General features: G+C 36.4%; 1 protein-coding gene across 1 annotated transcript; it reads right to left on the bottom strand.

Moving 5' to 3' along the window:
* Positions 1-201: 201 nt before the first annotated feature.
* On the bottom strand, positions 202-1,026 carry LOC150108413 (uncharacterized). Its single transcript, XM_090390461.1, has one exon. It carries the CDS (start codon positions 1,024-1,026, stop codon positions 202-204), a length of 825 nt encoding a protein of 274 aa, XP_090246587.1.
* Positions 1,027-16,589: the final 15,563 nt, after the last annotated feature.

Genomic DNA, 16,589 nt, shown 5'->3' with positions numbered 1-16,589 from the left:
GTAATATAAAGTTAAGAGATTTATTCAGATATTCTTTACATTAATTTTGCTAAAAGGGACTCGTCTGGCTTTCATTTTAGCGAAATCCTGTCGCAGTATATCAGTGTTGATAGACTGAGCAATATTGTTTTCTATTGAAATTAGTGCCAAACCATTTAGTTTTTCTTGACTCATGCTTGATCGCAGGTAGTTCTTTATTAATTATAATTTAGAAAATGTTCTCTCTCCCTTAGCAACTGAAACGGACAAAGTCAATAGTATTCTCAATGCAATCAGTGAATTTGCAAAGAGTTCTTCAAGGTTGTTGTTATAAATCCACTTCGAAACCATTTCTGGTGTACTATTTTCTTCAATTTTTCTAGATAATAATTTCAGCTCTATTTGCAGTTCTTCTGTTTCAATGTCCTTGTTTTCTTTGTCACTTAATGCTTTTTCTAATGAACTATATTTTTCTTCTAATTGTTGGTCTTCCATGTTATCACATTCTGTAATGTTGTACAAAAATTCCAAGGACTCCAAATCGCTACTAAATGAATCAAAATGCATCTTCATTGAAGTAATTGCTGTTGTGAACAAAATGTCGAAAAATTTGGTTTTGAATTTTCTTTTTGCATCAACGGGCTCCGAGGTATCTGGTTCCTTGTCAAAGAATTTCTTTCTCTTTCGGATCCGATTATCTAACTCAGGACTAAAATTGTCTGTTAAATCCGCATCTTTTGCGATGTATTTTGCTTGGGAAATATAATTCTCGAAGGAATCAATTTCAATTTGAAAATTCTGTAAGTTTTCTGGCCAATCCGCTATGTTTTCAAGATCAGAATAGCTAGTCATTTCCAAAGCACTCGTTTCTACATCACTATTTGAACATTCTCTTTCAAACACTACGTCAATTGAGTTCCCATCATCCTGTTTAGTTGCACTTGTACCAGTATTTGATTCAATCTTAACGCAAGTTTCATCAGTTTCAGCGCCAGGCCTCACAATGGTTACAATTCCACCATCATGCTTAAGCTCACTTGTGTCCATTGGTTCGATAGTGTGAACAGAATTATCCTTGTCTTGCCCATCTTGCAAGAAAAACTATGTAGCGTTCTTTGATTCCTTAATTGCTCTACCAGCCTCTTTTCTCGATTTTGTTTATTCTGCCAACCAGACAATTTTCTCTTTCGATCCATATTTCGGGCGAAGTGGATTTCCTGGTTTTTTTGGAAAATTTAAAAATGGGTACAAAAATTAGAGAATGACAAACTTATGAAAAATGCAAAAAATATTTTTATTAAAATAACATTATTTATCCTATATTTTCTATTAATTCATAATTTTAAAAAATTTTAAATTCTTCTAATGAAAACATCAACCCTGAGGGTCTTTAACTCATATTTAAATTTCAAAAAACCCAGGAATTCCACTTCACCCCATATTTCTACAAATCTTTTTAACCTAGTTACATAGGTACATTTCTTCTAAAGCAAGTGAAATATCCTACCTTTATGTCTTTTATACAAAACAATATTTCTTTTATGCCAACAGTTGTTCAATATAAGTTATTGGAAATGTTACAGAATACTAGCCTACTTAGTTCTCTCAGGAAGATTCAACGAAAATAGATAAGAGAATTTTACAAGAATGTTTCGCATTGGACTCGAGAGTTTGACGATTATTTTGTGTCGCTGACGCCGCCCTAACAGCCCGCTAATATAACAGGCTAGAATGTTGAGAAGAATGAGTTATCAGTAGTAAGCCGACTTTTAGGGCCGAACCACATGCATCCGATCCGATTAAAATTAGGATACGGCCCTTACACGGAACTCAACAATTAATCATAAGTTGATTTATGATACATCAAAAAATAAAGAACTATTTTAGGTATATTTTCGTAAATTTTAATCAAAAATTACAGTGATATAATCGGGTCCAGGATACAATTTCAGAATTTATTTGTTTTCCGGGAAGATCTGAAGGGGCCCAAACGGAAGACGACGTACATTCATAATTATATGTACCATTCGTTGTTCGTTTAAACTCTTATCTCATATTTTTTGATATCTTTTAGGCGCCTTTTCTTCTGCGGCGCCTGTGTATATTGCACACGCCATCAGCCGGGCCTGATCCTGAGCATAAAAAATCTAAGACACTAAGTTCTATTGCTAAGACACTATTTCAATAACGCTTACGTAACACTAGGGACAGTAGCGCACTCAGGATTTAATCTTGGTGGGGGGGGGGCGAGCTGAGTAGACGATTTGATAATACACACTACGCATCGCATAGACCTATGACTGAGCATCTGCAATGATCGCTAATTCATAAGTAGTATAGAAATAGAAGACACGACACAACATAAATAAAAAATATGAATTTTATTAATTAGGAAATGATTTTTGGAAAATGTATTAGTGTTTTTTCCTTTTTCTTTGGGGGGCCCAGGGCCCCGTGACCCCCCTCTGGGTGCGCCACTGACTCGAACAACCACAACCTTCTACACAGCTAGGCATTACAAATTGAATGGCGCTGCCACGAGAGAGCATCTCATACCCACACAACTCAACAGCTTTCCACACAAAACACATCTGAATAATTATAGAACATTAGCACACGAACTCCGGAAATTGTATCAACACACTTAATACAGCAATAAAGTTGACGTTCATACCACAGCAACAAATGGAAAAAAAAAAAAACATAAATTAATGTAAATCGTTAATCTCAGTATCTTCAGAAAAGCCAACTAGATTTGAAGTTGGTCAGATAATTCCACCTCGTCATCCTTTTGCTACTAATATTATTACCTAACCCACTTCATAAATTTATCACTTCCTTTCATTTACTTTATCCTATGCATAATTTACACACACACACACACACACACACACACACACACACACACACACACACACACACACACATACACACACACACACACACACACACACACACATTTAAAATAAAAGGCGTAATATATATTATAAATCACTTTATACTTTCAGATCACACATCACACTTGAGTGTTTAACGTCTCTTTCATTCTGTAACATGCTCCCTTTGTCTGATTTTAATAGGATTTTCTACTTTTCACTGTATTTTGAACTATGTTAGCTGAAATGGTTAACAAAATATTAGCAGTAATGAATCTGTATCAACTAAAATAAAGATATTTCAACTGATTATGTGGATGATAACAAAAGTTACGTCATTGTAAAAAAAATCCCTATTATTGATAATCTTGGACTGATATATCTTAAGACATCTTTGATTAACTTTCTTAATTACTAATTAAATAAAATAAACCACAGATCAGATTCATAAAAAAAGTAATTAATTATTATTATTTTTTTTTAGTAATCATTGTAGAAAAGGATGCACTTCAGGACTGAATTTTGTAAAAGAACACCTCGGAATGTTACATAATGTTACTCAGGGCTATTGTACATATGTAGATATTGGAAACATCCACAAATATATAGTTAAAACAAATAAGTAAATTATTATTATTATTATTATTACAGAAACTTTTACTTTAGCATAAAGCGATATCCCATTAAAACTTCCTCTTCTCTGTTGGAATTCTTCAAATTGCTAAACATTGAATTAACAACCTAATATTGATCTAAATTTAATTATGTAGTGGAACTTTTTTTTGGTCAGTTCCTTATCATGTTACAAATTAATGAGTTCCAAGCCTCTGAATATGATATTGATATAATGTGTAGCTGGAGAACATTCAGTCCATCTCATACGCGCGTTTAAGTAAATGCACAAACACTTACTTGATTTGTTTTATCTGTCCCTACGCACATAACTCCTTTATAGGAAATTTTAACGAAATTTGTAAGTTTCTAAACTATGCAAAGCTTTCAGCTTTTGGTTTAATCGTTGTTCGTGGCAAAACGATGCAAAGTTATGTTACTAATGGCATTAAATAAACTAGGTTTGTCTCGAATCTTATGGATGTTTGTTTTTAAAATTCTCAATTCAGTGGCAACACAGTTCATGTAAACTGCCCAAGACTGCTACTGTGTATTTTAGCTCCGTTCTAATTTATAACTGCAATTTGACACTTATTCATACAAATAAATGATTATGCAGTACAGTGTCGTATCAACTTAAAGATGTGTAATATGTTACAGTTCAATAAGGATTTTGTATCGGTATCAATATAGGTGGATGCTGCATATTTTAGGGTGTAGAATTAAAAGGAAAAAAAAAAAAACGATGTTTTGTTTTAGCACATCACAGCTCTCTGTGACAAGTATGTCAAACCCGAGGTTGATATAATCATTATATTATATAATCGAAAAAGTTAGCAAACGCCTTTCAATTCCCCTAATTAACATTTGGAGGCTGAGGAGCAGGGGCGGCTCGTGCATAGGCATTGCAGCACGCCCAATTTTTCTCGCTATATAAATATATTTATTTATATTTGCTTGTAATATTTAATTTTATCATCAACAATCCTATACAATTCTCTTATATAGGATCTTCTTGTAGCACTTAGGAAGGCGAAGGACAGTAGCAGCACTGTGTTTATCACATTGTTATATTGATATGAGCGCAAGCATATGCACGTCATAGTGAGATGCGAGCTATTAGCGTAATGCGGCACTATCCGTCGCGCAGTTCTACTGTTGTTTATATGCAGTTTGCGCCAGTAATAGAGTGTTCGTAGTGCTTATCGTGTTTACTCCGTCTCTTTAAATAATTGGACATTACGATTAGTGATATAACATTTGTTACAGTTTTTATTTTAGAACATTATTGGAATTATTGTCAATTACGACCTCAGAATTTTTAAGTAATTTTGAATTATACTAAACTATATAATTTTATCGATAATAAACAATATTTTTTCATGAAACAAAACAAAAAGAATATTTTATTTTTAAGTAATTTTGAATTATACCAAACTGTATAATTTTATCGATAATAAGCAATATTTTTTCATGTTTAATTTTTTTTTTATTTTTACCATAATATACATACACACTGTACTTACAGTGTGTATGTATATTTCGAAAGCACCCCCACGATTTCAATCCACGAGCCGCCACTGCTGAGGAGGAGTAGTCAATCTCCACCATAACCAATCAGAGATAGCTGGCCAAATACTATTATTGATTTTAAAATCTCTCTCTCTCTCTCTCTGTCTTCTTTTCTCTCATCTTGGTGTTAAATTTCTTTGGGCCACAAAAAGCAGTAATATTTTAAAAATCCTTCTAGCGTACCTAGCAATCATAAGTATTCTAATGGAAGTTTGAACCGTAGTACTTGCATCTACTTGACATATTCCCAAATCACCTTAATAATTATCGCGTGCGAGAGGCACTGTTACCAAATTGCTTTTAGATTATTATGATTTCTAAATACAGAAATTTTCGTTCCTGGAGCTAATAAGCTCTCCTGCTGAAGACGGATCTAAGTTGCTCAGATTGTTGCTTTGACAAATTTAAATCTGTAACAAGATCGTTTAATTCCTTCTATTGTTTCATCAGGTGATGTTAGCTGACTTCATAAATGCTTTACCTGATAATGATGATATACGTTAAGAGAAGTTTCATTCATCATCAGCACTACAGAATATTTTATAATGATCTGTTTTTCCACATATTCTTTCCCTTACAATTTCTGTAGCTCACTCGGTATAGGCGATGCTCTCTGGCTGAAACGACTGCTCGAATTACACGTAGGTCGCTAAGAACCTGCGTGTTTCCAAGGGCTATTTTTTAGGAGTGAGTTGATTGATTCGTAAGGTGTTAGAGTGTTTCCTCTCGGAAATTTCCTCAGAAGAGGTAAACCAGCCAGGAAAAAAAAAAAAAGAAAAGAAAAGACATTCGCAATTAATAGACATAATACACTGGCTTCATAGCCTTAGTTGCTTCGTCTGTAATTCTGAATAGTAATAATCTGTGTGAATATTATCTGTGTTCTTCCACTATATGAACAACGTTTTCTAGTTACTCTGAATCTAATCCACAGGTTTACTAATTACATCTCATCTAAATAGAAAGCACATTGAAAGTTTTCTTAATTTGGTATTGCTATGTTTAACAGATGCAGGTGTGCAGGTTGTGTCGCCATTTCAAGACGATAAATAACAGTCAATTTTTATACAATTCTCTAATTAGCAAATTCTATTTTATGGGGGGCGCTGAAATATAAATTTGAACAAAGGTGTCTCTTACTCACCGGGGCGGCACTGAACAGATGAGAAAAGGGAGGACAGTACACCATTCCTCTTTCATATTCGATAACCACCAAAACTGAAAAATAAAATTTTTCAGAATATCAACGTCTAGCTCTAAATTCCATAACTATTCTTCAAAGAAGTGATGCTTCCTTTTGAATTTCACTTAGTAAAACTAAACTCGCAAAAAAGTATTACCCGTTTCTTCCATTCTTACTCTTGACAACGCCCACGCATGTGAATATGATGAAAGGTCTGTCTGTTACAAGTATCGCCTCCTAAACAGGTTCCGTATTCAAGTGTCTTTTAGCTGATATTCGTTGAAGTTTCTATATACTGCAATTTTTTTTTTCCAGACAGGTATTTTTAAACACATAAACGTCATTATATCTCTCTATCCATTCGTCTCTCCTTACGAAATGAATGAACAGCTTTCAAAGAAACGTTACAGTTTAATGTTTCATTAAAAGAAGTTAATGTTAAAATTTAACATTTTAATGAATATGAACAATGAGAAGAAAAATCTTTTCTATGATTGTTTTCCTGGAACTCCTTGGATTCCACTAATACCATTGTAGTATGAATGAATGAAGGAGTTGCCTAAAAATACACTATTCATCTTGACCATTTACCCCGAACGCAGTGCACACTCATGTTACAAATCGCGTATCTTCTCTTTAAGGGACAGCCAGAAACGTAATTGAGACTTTTTCCTTAAGGATTGGTCGTCTCGTCATCGGATATCAATCCCATGAAAAGTAAATGAACGAAAAGGTTCTAGTAAGGACCTGTTGCTAGCACATACAGGGTGTCCACAAATGTTTATCCTGATTTCAACTCGCTGTAATATTTTAACAATTTTACAAACGATTAACAATTTTACAATTTTATAATTTAAAATTTTAATTGCGTACAATTAAAATTTCAAATTTTAAAATTTGTGGATTTTGAAATTGATTGCGTACAAAGTCCAAATTGTCTAGGAGATAAAACCAGATGATCGTCCAAGACGTGAAGAATTTGCTAACCTCATTTTGAACCGCATCGATGAGGATAATGATATTTTGCAGCGTGTTTGTTTATCTGATGAGGCAACATTTCACATGAGTGGAGTAGTCAACAGACACAATGTAAGGATCTGGGGATCTGAAAACCCACATGCCATAAGAGAACATATTCGAGCTAGTCCAAAACTCAATGTGTGTGGTGTGGACTATGCATAATCGAGCGATTGGCCCTTTCTTCTTTCTTGAAAAAGAAATTAATGGAAATGTGTACTTAGACATGCTCATTAATTATGCCATTCCCCAACTACAGGAGATGCAACCAAATGTTATCTTTTGAGGTCACCGGACATTACACTCCCTAGACGTGTTACCGGCGGAGCACATATTGAAGTTGTTCATTGACTTTTTTTTCTATATGTTATGCATTGAAGTCTAACTTTGTGTTTCATTTCAGGTATCCACAGAAGAGTTATAATATATTATAATCATGGTCAACATTTGTGGACATCCTTCCACAGGTATGTAGGGTAAGATACCTGTGAAGTGTTTTCGGGATTTCGTGAAGTCGATTCCCCAGCATATCGAGCTTGTGCAGGTTCAAATGGATTTCAGGCTCGTTTGTGATTCAAAACAGGCTTAGACTTATAATGTGTCCTTCTCTCTCTCTCTCTCTCCCACCATGCTGCTATAATAGATGATACACATGCACTTTTATTTTGCTTAAAAGAAAACCAGGCCATAGCTTTAAGAGAAAGGACGTGAACGATGTTGTCTTGTCCTAAATCTTTTAAAAGTAAATTCTCAAGAGACAGGTCTTTGATGTCTTAAGTAGTAGTGCAGGCAATTGCTGAACTTAGAATTAAAAATGAAAAAAAAAAAATCTAGAGATCGTGATGACAGAAAGCAAAGAAAGGGTAGCAAACATTCTAACCTTTTGATTTCTGGTAGTTTTCCATCAACTGACCTTGATAAGACCTTGGTCCCATCCTATTTCCCCGTTCTGTAAGGAGAGAATACCGACTGTATCGTGTTGCTAATTTGGCTGCCCATAGAGCAATCATAAAGTTTGTTTATGATTTTAAGTACCTACGATTTCCTGCAAAAACTCTCTCCAGCTACTTATGTATTTCAGTACTAAAATACTACATCCGTTATGTGCACTATTAAGCTAAATTTCATCTGTAAAAATCTCTTCGTTAATGTTCGGGGTCAAATGTCAACGACAATATAAAAGCTTCATTGACGATTGTGACGCACACTGTCTGCATCCTAATTATCTCGGTGAGAGAATGATGTAACTGGTAAAGGCTTCGGCTGGTTTATGTACAGGAATGCACTTAATAGGATTACAAAAACGACCTGTTATCTGGTTTTTAATTCTATTAGGGAGAGCGTCCGACTTAGCATCGACGCCGACGATATCTGACTTCCAGGTGGAAATGATGATTCGTCGAAGACCGCATTCCCACTTTGGAGCATCTATTGTTTCTAATAATATCCTGAAAAAGTGGTCTGTACCATACTCATGAACACACAGGCACTCGGGACACACCTACATATAGACAACACTTCGAAGAATATAAATATAGCTCCATAATCCTCCCCCCCCCCCAACTTGTCTTCCTATGTACCCAACTTTCTGAAGTTAGTTGTGATTGCTTTAAAAAAAAAAAAATCCTCCGTAATTGGGGGGTGCTGTCGTTGAGTTGTTTTTATGCTATTCCAAAATTTTCCACCTGAACTTGGCTTCATGAAAATAGTTTGCTGCAGTAGGAGATGGGTGCGAGTTCTTTAGCTTATGTTTCAGATCAGAAACTAAATTATTATTATTATTAAGGAAAACGCAGTAGATCTCTGTAGTGTATTTTTAAATTAGCATAACAACAGAAAATGCGTAAGTGCACATTTTTCTCATTAGAACCATCTTACCTTTTGAATATACTTAACCTAGTGGTGCACAAACTTTTCATATCTGCAGAAAAAATAAATAAAATTCGACTGAGTGGCAATCAAGCAGTGCCGTAGCGCCTCAATTCACTTGTTTGCTCGCAAAATGATGGCATTCCAAAGTTGAACGGTGACTGGTTTTCCACTTTATCGAATATCAATCACTCTTCTGGGAATAATGCTGCTGTCAAGAATAATTGAGTATTTTCAGTTCATTAGTGGATAATGTACAAGAAGAGTGAATGAAAATTTCATGGCCTACGTAGAACGGATTGGACTGAATGAAATCATTTTATTTTTTTTTTTCAAAACAATCTACTCACTGCCAAAACTAAAAACTCCTGGGTGATCCAGTATGCTTCAATAAGAAGAAAATGACCAGATGAAGCATGATCAGGAGAGTAGGGTGGAAGTTTGATTATCGTAAAACTACAAAATAAAACGTCTCTATCTTCACTAGTGATCTGGGAGATGGCGCATTGATCCGAATGTGTTGAACTTTTTCTTATAAGATGACCGTGAAATAAATCTTCTAACGCCTTTTTATTTCCAAACAGAGTAGGTGGAACTCTTTTACACCTACTGATTTTCAAGAATACACAGAGAGAGAGCAAAAAATTGCCATCTTATGATCCCAAACCTTAACTGGTATTACTGTCTAAAAAGTGTAAGGTTGATTTTTCTGAGTTGCAGATCACAAATCCAAATCTTTAGGATTAAAAAAAAAAAAAAAAAAAAGTCTAATTGTTCGCTTCAAAGAAAAGATTCAGGCTTGAATGGCGCTTGCATCCTCTATGCTAGGCCGCTCGAAGATAGACTTAAATTCAAGTTCTTGCGCTATACTTCCAATATAACGCAAGTTCCTCCACGCCGACTGGAGGAACTTTTTCTAAACCCTTCTTCGACCAGTTCCCGAGTTAGTCGATCTCTAGCATGGGCAAGAGAGATTCTTCTGTTTGCCACTCATAATTAGTGAGTCTTGGGCTAGCTATCTCTGACTACTGGTGGAGGTTGAACTGCCCACTCAGTCTCCAAAGGCTTGCCTACTCCTTATAAGGGAATAAAATGCGATAGGTGATTTTATATTTATAAGAAAAGATTCTTGTAGCTAGCCCACTTCCGAAAATTAAATATAAAACGATCTTTCTTCTGGAAACGCTGCTACAAGGCAATATTGGCACCCTTTTCAACCATAACATTAAAATGTACCTAGGTATCAATCACCTGTTTGGCGTTTAGTGTATCTGACTATTAAAGACGAATTAGTTGGTCTCTTATGAATGTGGAAGTATCCCTCCAAACTTCTGGAAACTTAGATTTGCGAATCGCAAAACATGCAAACTGGCATATAATTAACAAACTACTATGGCCTCGTTGCATCAGCTATAATCTGCCTATCTGGTATTATTGGAAAACTAATCGTGAGCCTCGCTTTGTCATTTCATTGGCTATGGCAATTAAATGACAGTAGAGCAAGGCCACCCATGGGAGTCAAGGCCATAACGTATTTTGTTTTGGCTACCCTCTACTTCGCAGAGTGAGATACACCTTTCTAACATCTGCAGTATGTTCTCCTTTGTGTTATTTTGTATTTTATTTTGCCCTGAAGATATCGAATGACAATACATGTGACACTGTGGTCCCTAGGAATAGGAAGTTAGTCATCATCTGGACTTGAGAAAAAGAGAGAAAATTAAAAACGAACGATAAACAGATTTTCATACTTCTATTCCACCTCATTCATATCTCGTGGACAGGAGCTTTGATCATTTTCGTCAGTTCTTTTACACCTATTATTCATGTCACCAGTCAGGAATAATTCCTGAGTGCGCCACTGGCACGTGCTACTCCTTCAGAAAACAAAATTCAAATTACGTTTTTCAGATACCCCACTTGAAGTTTAATTTTTATGATTGCGCACATGAGTAGCAGGGACGAATTCTCCATGCTTGCTGCGCAAGCTCATTACTTGAGAAAGAAGTAATATTTATTTGTTAATAAATGCATGCATTTATAAGCATTCCATTTAGGCTTTTATTTTTGTAGCCAGAAGACGTCTTAAGCTTGCGCGGCAATAATTGAGCTTTGCGTTGTGTATCGAAGGCCGATGCTTGCTCGTCTAGTCAAAGCTACCTTGGCTTGCTCGGTTGTAGGAGCTTCCAGATCCTCGCTGCAGCACTGTGATTTCATGCGCGCGCATAGCCATTTCACGTCGTCTCCCTGTTAAGCAACAGAGTGAGACGACGCAGTCAACGTAGCTCTAGCCAGTCTTTACAAGTGTGCGTGGGAAAATTAAGTTACAACCAACTTTTTCTGACGATGTTATTGACCAGTTCATAAAGAAGAACCGTAGGGTAGAATTTGTATTCAAGTAGCTAAATTGAAAAAGATAGAATATCATTTGTAAAACAAAAGTTGTTTTGTATGATTAAATGTACATAAATTTCTGAATATATAGTTTTAAATGGTCAGTAATTCATTATTTCGCTAATCACACCTTTCACTCCCTGAATGATAACAAGAGCAAGCGTGAATTTCAAGACTAGCATTCGCCCCTGGTGAGTAGTTAGACAATCGGAACAAATAATAATAATAATTACGTGACACCTTTAAGGAGTCTTTATTGAGCTCCTTTAGACTCATCGTGGGAGGGCAGATTAGACAACTCACCGTCTCATTTACTTATCCTCTAAATATACATTACGACTGCCATCAATTTCAGTTTCCAATATAGCGCAATGTCCCGTTGCTTTACCAATTGCGCAATGGAGGCGCTTAATGAAACAGATATCGGGAACTGGGATAAATACTCTTTGTATTATCTTGTACAGTGGCGCACTCAGGATTTAATCTTTGGGGGAGGGGGGCGAATTGAGTAGACGATTTGAGAATACACACTACGCATCGCATACGACCTGTGACTGAGCATCTGCAGTGATCGCCAATACATGATACCCATGATCTTTTGGCCCGGGTTGGGCAAACGAAGCAGCGCTCGGTTCGCCCCAGCACTTCGTTCGCCTTGCGTTCACGGCGGGCGTGATTCCCGGGAGCTATAGGGTATTCTCACCTTATGTAACCGCTAATCATAAGGTGAGAATACCCTATGAATTTTAATTAGGAAAGATTTTTGGAAATTTTTCTTGTGTTTTTTTCCTTTTTCTTTTTCCCTTGGCGTGTTACTGATCCTTTATATAATTAAATGATCTTAAAAGCCATTTCCTATGTGAAAATGGGAGTGGAAAGAACATAAGATGCGATTTAGAAGCTGCCATTTGGGGATATTATTTTTCATTAGTGCTTTTATTTATTTATTTTTATTAGTGGCGCTGTTGGTATTTCAGCGGGGAATTTACATTTTTAAGAACCGAAATAACAAGATGATTGTTTTAGTTTATCGAATGGCAAGACAAATAAGACAACAAGTAACCGGAGGTAATCATAGATTTTAACGTGGTGTTGGAAAGAGTTTATGAAAACAGGGGCGGCGAGTTTCTCAAGTTGTTAGTAATTATTACATAACAAAGCAAGTGATCGAGGATGTGACAGTAACTGCAGTATCCATGCTGCCTCTGGTGATTATGGCATGGGTAGCGGTCGCTCAAATGTATTATATCCAATAAGATAAGGAAGTATGTGGAACGTCAAAGCTGGAGAGTAGGATAGGCTAAGGCAGTTTGGGTGCATATCATGACATGAGCAACTAAATGGGAAGGAGATCAACTGTGAATTAGTATGCGAGACTGCGTTACGTGCATTACGGAGGATAAACATATTGGGCAGAACTGCATGCAGAGGAAATATAATCAGGAAAATAGCAGTTGCGTGAGTTGTAAAAAGCACAAAACAAAAATGACCGGTATGGTAAGGAAGAAAATGGAATACGAAAAGCCAGCAGCACACACCATAAACAATCTCAGAGAGTTTTAGTTATGTGTAGTAAAGGGAGGGAGGAATATGGAAGATTTGCGCAATTGTGGAAAGTGGAAATCCTGCACAATGGTATTTAACCATTGACTAGTTTGCTTTCAGGAGTGATAGAGCTGTGACTGGCCTTTCTTGTGCCCTGTGCAAGGTTTCTTTTTTGAGCTCCTTAATTTTTTATAGAAATAAGGAATAATAAATAAATATTACCTGTTTTCATAATAACATACTAAGTAAATCATTCGCACTTATTTTACAAAAACGTAATCATCATAAATCCGATCAGTTAACAAACAACGGTTGTCAGTTGTCGTTTACAAAGCGGCTTTATTCATTTAAACGTCAGAGCATGAACATCTGTTCCGCCGCGCCACTCAGAGAACTGCGGTGAATTTTGAAACTATTTTAATAAAATTTGAACTACTGACTGTTCTATATCTGCAGGGTGGTTCAAAATTCCAAGTACAAACTTTGAGGGGGAGGTAGAGAACATCAAAATCAACCATATTCACATAGGAAAGCATAACCGGAAACGCACCCGAAGGTACTAACAGGGACACAAAGATACAGAAATAACACAAGGCAGTAAGTAGTGTAAAAAAACTTTATTAGGCGTAACTGAACTGTTCAATAGTAGTTGGATACATAATATGGTTTCACATCAGGTGCTCAAAGTTACGACCATTAGCAGTGATGTACGCCTGACACCGACGACGCATTGATTGCCGTACATTTTCGAAAATACCTGGAGTTTCCCGGATATTAGCAGTGGCGATTCTTGCCATGAGGTCCATGCAACAGGCGTTTCGTACACCATGGCTTTAAGGGTGTACACATCTGTTTGGGTTCCTTTCGCGATACATTCGTACGGCGGCTCATCCGTCACCGTCAGCTGACCCGTAAATGAGGTGCATGTCTGGCATCTCAGCTTTCGTAAAACGACGCATGTTCTTCGTACGACGTCGAAAGCTTGAAGAGGAAGCTCCAATTGCTCACCTGGAGCGCTGGCGAACAGCGCCACGTCACTTTGGGGTGGCATTTCCGATCATGCTTTCCTGTGTGAATATGGTTGATTTTGATGTTCTCTGCCTCCCCTCAAAGTTTGGATGTGGAATTTTGAACCACCCTGTATATTCTTAGTATAGTTTTTGGTGGATCAGTTTACAATTTTAACATGGCAGCTGACATTCTCCCTCCTCCTCCTCCTGGGTCCTGTACTTTGTGTTTGTCTAGTTACGGTTCTGGGTGTAGGAAAGATCGGTTACGGTCAGAATATAAGGTTCCAACAGTGGACAGAAAATAACTGATGGAGAAGAAGAACATAAAGTTGGATTGGTGAAAATGCAATTGCTACAGAGGTAAGCATGAGTTTCTTAATGTGCAGTTTTGCTGCAGTAACCTGTATATTAGATTAAAAAAAAAATGCATCATTTTTTTTTTTTAATTTGAGAAGGCATTTAATAGATAGAAATATTACTTCAATTTCTGCACAGATCTCTCACTGAAAGCTAACGGAATGATACTGGCCACCCATTATCTTCAAAAAGTTAATTAACAATAAGACATTTGCCCAACTCCCATACATACATATATATATATTTAATCACAAGATCAACACAGAATAACATGGAGAAATAATAGAGGCCATACCATACATCAACCTTTGATTATATAATAAAGAGATCGCAAAAAAGTGATTACAGAGTATTTAAAGGGAAATAATTTTTATTTTTTTATTAATTAATTCACATAAGGAACAACGTACCTTACTATCTTCAGGATGACATCAAGTTTGGCACTGTTCTTGCGCTTACTAATAGAAGAAATGCCTTTTTCAGTTAATAGCATATTGTTAACTCCTGATGTTATCAAATAGCAATGATGTAAAAAGCTTTCTATATAACTACTATATTTCCCCCATACTTCGATTTTATTATCATCATGGTGAGTCTTTTCCTCTGTAGAGTCAAAGACTCACCATGGGAAAAAAGGCGCTTATTATTTCACATCAAACCATGCATGAAGCTCACTCTGTTCTACACTAAACAGCATTCAGGTAATCCATTCCCCTCACCAATCCCCCACTCCCAAACACTTCTCTTTTCCATTTAGTAAAAATTCTGTTGGTTGGTGAACTTTTTTGGCACCAATTTACTCTGGTGCCTACACCTTATCAATTTATATCTCAATCATATTACCCCCCTCCTCCTTTTCACCAAGCTTTGCAAATGGCTTTCCTTAGTCCAGAGAAGAGTGATTAAGGTGGCATTTCCTTTGTAATTGAGGTGATGAAATTTGCACTCAGCAATCCATAAGGAGTATGTTTAAGGCTTTACAATACTAATTTTGTTGCCAATTCTTCATTCTTCCAACATATCTTTTTCCTTTTTGGTTCTGCTACATGAATTTACTGGCCTGGTGATTAGCAAATCTACTCTCCAACCAACAGGCTGCAGATTGAATCCTGCCATGGGCTTGGATGTTTGTGATTATCTTTAGGTAAGAGATGAATTTCATCATCCAGTATGAGACTTCTGCCAAACTTATTAGGGGCCTGAAATGGCTTGAAAGGTTCTATGTTTAGTCTCCAAAAAAGTGTTTAGCCCATCCATGGTAAGAATGTACTATTGGTTTTTGTGTCTCCCACCCAGAAAAGGTGGGAGCCACGGGGGGGGGGGGATTCCAACCTTCAATATTTCTTTTTCATAATATATTTTTCCTGATAATTGGATCCAGATACCTTGAAAAAAATCTTCCCATTTAAGGCATGTTTTTTGAAACATGTAGGGAGAAAGTTAATAGATTATACAATACTTGTTTCTTTGCTTGTTAGAAATTTTGCTTTGCATCCATTATCATTTACAGGAATTCTTGCATGTGTGTGTGTATATATGACTGTTTTGCTTATTTCAAATTTAATACCTCTTAATGTCATAATCATCCTTTCTTCTACTGGCCACATCTCATCAAAAGAAATTTCTGGGATTTTTCTTGGTCTGATTGGCTAATTAACGCTCATAGTGCACTTTGTTTTCCTTACCAACTGAATCGCCTTCCTAGTCTGCTCTTTATATTCCTTATATAAAGTTGAATATATATAAAATGTGGACAAACGAATGGGGATATCAGTTTAATGCAACTAAATGTAAGGTTTAGAAATTTGGAATCCACAGATGGGATACTTTATACTAAATTGGAAGGGGGATTATACTGGAAGGAAGTGGAGGAAGCAAGGCATCTCAAGGTGATTGTGGGTAGAGATTTGAGGTTCCAAGGACATATTACAAAAGTTGTGGAGACATCTCAGAGAATTGCTGCAATGTTGAGGAGGACATTGACCACAAGAGTTAAGTGTGGTAGTCCCATTGTATAAAGCTTTGATCAGACCACATCTAGATTTCTGTGCTCAGATCTAGTCTCCAGGATTTGAAGGGAATAAGGAACCTTGGGAGGGTGCAGAGATGGCTAACAAAAATGATATCAGGACTGTACAGTGTTGATTATTAGGACAGACTACAGGCATCCAGACT

The sequence above is a fragment of the Typopeltis vanoorti genome, chromosome 3 (genome assembly GCF_054136105.1).
Source record: "Typopeltis vanoorti isolate ZY-2024b chromosome 3, IOZ_Tvanoo_1.0, whole genome shotgun sequence".
NCBI lineage: Eukaryota > Metazoa > Arthropoda > Arachnida > Uropygi > Thelyphonidae > Typopeltis > Typopeltis vanoorti.
Note: the sequence above shows the minus strand (reverse complement) of the source record. Positions and strands in the feature narration are given on the sequence as shown.

Bases quoted from the DNA above. Each gene is read 5' to 3' on its own strand.
- LOC150108413 (XM_090390461.1), bottom strand. From the start codon at position 1,026: ATGGACACAAGTGAGCTTAAGCATGATGGTGGAATTGTAACCATTGTG.